Source organism: Pygoscelis adeliae, unplaced genomic scaffold (assembly GCF_000699105.1).
Source record: "Pygoscelis adeliae isolate BGI_AS28 unplaced genomic scaffold, ASM69910v1 Scaffold359, whole genome shotgun sequence".
NCBI lineage: Eukaryota > Metazoa > Chordata > Aves > Sphenisciformes > Spheniscidae > Pygoscelis > Pygoscelis adeliae.
Genome location: NW_008825553.1, coordinates 848462 through 851562, shown reverse-complemented (window position 1 = coordinate 851562; position 3101 = coordinate 848462). Strand labels below are relative to the sequence as shown.

Below are 3101 nucleotides of genomic sequence, written 5' to 3'. Positions count from 1 at the left end.
ATCCTCTGGGGATAGTGCTCGCTGTGAGATGTGAAGACTGGAGCAGACCGTGGGGTCTGATCTTGCTCCTGGGAGATGATGGCAGCGCTGTAAACGTGCTCTGATCTAATTAGTCCTGGGCGGTAAGCGGGCGTTAGGGCCTGTCACGTGAGGTGCGGTAGTTTTAGTGATTTGCGCCGGACTGGGAACAAACACCATCGACTGTCGCGTCTGAAGGTGGTGTCGTGGGGACTGTTAGCTCTGCCGGAGCCGCCCGCCCCGCAGGTGACCGGGATCCGGGAGGTGACGGTCAGCCCTTCGTGCTGGCAGGAGACCGTGAGGCAGCGCGGGGCTGGGTCTCAGGCCAGCGCCTGAACGCTCCGGTTTATCCCCAGCCGGCTCCATACAAAAGGGCTGGACCTTTTATTAGTGCTGTAAAGCCTGTGCTGTTGCCTGCTGCGTGCCGAGGGCTGGCGTTTCCTGCTTCCCCATCGGAGCAGATGTGGGTCAGGCTCCTCCTCGGCTCCGCCGGCCCCCGGGAAGGGATGCTGAGGCTGCGCGCCGCCCGGCCGCCCTCTGCCCACGTCGTTACAGTCACAGAAATAACTTTGGCTTTGAGGTGTAACAGAAAGAGCTAATTTTAACGCTTCCAACACCCCACACGCGCATCCCCACTCGCACGCATCTGGTGCTGTGACGTGGGAAGCATTTTCTGCTTCCTGGCTCTCCGGCGTTGAGAGGCCAGGGATGGAGCAGGGCTGTCCCAAGGGCTTAAACATCAAAGACTTCAGGTACTCTTTGATTTTGTCCCAAATAGCTGGTCCCTCTGGAGCAAATTGTTGAGGGAGGGGGAAGAAGGGAGTGTTTTCCTACCTTACCTTTGTCCCTCTGTCCCGCAGGTGCCAGTGTCTGAGTCTCTCTCGGTGTATGTGTGGTAACAACATGTCTGTCCCCCTCCTCGCTGATGCAGTGACTGTCTCAGGGGCAGAGCGGGAGACTGCCGCGGTAAGGGCCGGACCCCTCCTGCCTCACCTCCTTCTTCCCTTTTAGCAGTCTTGAAGCTAAGGAGCTGCTTCCCTGGGGTTCGGAGGGGCCAGGAGCTGAGCCCGTAGTCCCTCAGCTCTTCAGATGTACATCTTGGTGCATCGAAGGGGGATGCAGGACCAGCGAGTTCTTCTCTTGCTGGGGAAGAGTAACCGTCCTTTCGGCTGGGCTGTTTGTTACTGGTGCTTGGCCCAGTGTGGAAGCAGTCTCACAGCTAGGCTTGACCCGCAGGGAAGTTGGTGGGAGTTGGAGCTGATTTGGCTATTAAAGCTTTTAAAAGCAAATCCCCCAAAGAAAATCCTCTGTCCTTCCCTGGGGCGCCACAGGCTGCCCTCCCTCTGCTCCCTGTCGCTGAGGGGCTGCTCAAGTCTTAGATGAAAAGCCCGTAGAGATGGGTTTTGTGAGTCCTTGGCAAGCTCGGCCTCCGCTCGGCGTGGTGCCGTGCAGCCTGGCGGGACGATCCGTCGCTCCCTGGCCCTCTGCTACTCTGGGCAGCCAAGGGGCCGCCGACGCCCACGAACCTGGCTGTGGCAGCAGGCTCTGTGGCATGATGATGTGCCTGTTCCACCCATCCGTCATGCTCAAAGCTGTAGAGACGTGTCATTAGCATCGGCTAATTTCTGCCTGTTTGAGTCTCCTCTAGTGAGTGACTAAGTGGCCTTTTGCCGCCGCCCCGTGAGCTCAGCCCTGCCTCTCTCCCAGGGCACCGGCTGTCGCACCAGCTAATTCTTTTGTTTTTCTGCTTAATTTAACAGGTCATTTTTTTACATGGCCTTGGAGACACGGGGTGAGTATTCCTGGAGCTGGCTCTGGCTGTGACGCGTGGTTTGCTGAATGCGGGCCCGGCCCTTTGCTGCGAGCGCCGGTGCTGCTCTCCCCAGGGGCAGCTCCGAGATTTGTCTGGGGCTTTGAGCTCGGTCCAATAGCCGTGCCTGCGCCACCCTCACAGGGAATCGCCGGCCAGCGGCTGTCTGCACTTGAATATTTATGATCCTGGCAGCCCCCCGCCTCCTGCGGGTTTGATTTTCTGCTTTCTTTAAGGCAAGCAGATAAGCACTGCGGTTTTTCCAGTCCGTGGGAGTTGGGTTGTGTCTACGCGAGCGCACCTTTCTAATGTGCAAGGCCGCCTTAGAGGACAGCGTGAGATACAGCAGTAACGAAAGGCTTCTCCCCGCACAGGAGATTCTCCCTCCTCCCTTGCTGATAGCAGCTCCCCTGCCTCCGGCTGCGGGGCTTTGTGTGCTGCCTTTGCCCTGCCGCAGAGGAGATCTGTGCCGGGGATTCACGTTGGGATTCAGGCTGCTGGGGTGGGCAGGACCTGGTAAAACAACGCTGGAGCAGGGGCAAGGGGCCAGCAGCCTTGGAGAAAACCTGTCCTTGGGGGAAATCCCTCACCTTCGCCAGCATCCTCCAAAATGCTAAGGCAAGCCTTGAACTCCCTCCTCTCCCTCTCTCCCCAGGCACAGCTGGGCTGACGCTCTCTCCTCCATCCGCCTCCCCTACGTGAAATATATTTGCCCTCACGCGTAAGTGCCGTCCTTGCTTCGGGAAGGGCCTTGGGAGGGGTCTGGGGGGGCTGTGAGGCCAGTGCCCGCTGCCGAGACTGTTTGTAGAGGCAGATGGTGGCCTGTGCCCTGACCTACCCGTGGGGCTGTGCAGTGAGGCTTGCTCTCCTGCTGTGGCCGGTTCGTTCAGGGCCCCAGCCCTGACATTTTCTGCCCGCAGGCAGAGTGGTTCCCCACAGAGCTGATCAGCGCGGGAGCTGCTGCTCTTAGTCTGTTTTCTCCCCTGTCCTGTCCTCTGCCTCTCCCCGATGGCTGCAGTGAAAGCCAAAAGCGCTGGAGCTCCTTCCCCTGGTCAGGCAGGAGGGGGCTCAGCAGAAAGGGAAGGAAACGCCCCCCCGATGTGTCCCCAGTGTCGACAGCAGCCCCTGCACGGGGGCACTCACCGGGCTGGGAGACCTCTGCCCGCAGCGGCGTCCCCGACAGCAGGGCCTCGGCTTCCCAGTGTCCCGTCTCAGCAGCAGAGGCAGCTGCTCCCTCAGCATCTCCTGGCTCGGCAGCAGCGAGGAGAGGGAC

The 3101-nt window shown here is 59.9% G+C and overlaps 1 protein-coding gene across 1 annotated transcript in view; it reads left to right on the top strand.

Annotated features, from left to right (window-relative positions):
• The first annotated feature begins 878 nt into the window (after positions 1–878).
• LYPLA2 (lysophospholipase II) overlaps positions 879–3101 on the top strand; it is a 4465-nt gene continuing 2242 nt past the window's right edge. Inside the window, exons 1-3 of the mRNA XM_009332145.1 lie at positions 879–984; positions 1779–1810; positions 2484–2549. Of these exons, the coding sequence (XP_009330420.1) occupies positions 907–984; positions 1779–1810; positions 2484–2549 (176 nt within the window). The 5' untranslated portion in view covers positions 879–906. The remainder of the gene's footprint in view (positions 985–1778; positions 1811–2483; positions 2550–3101) is intronic.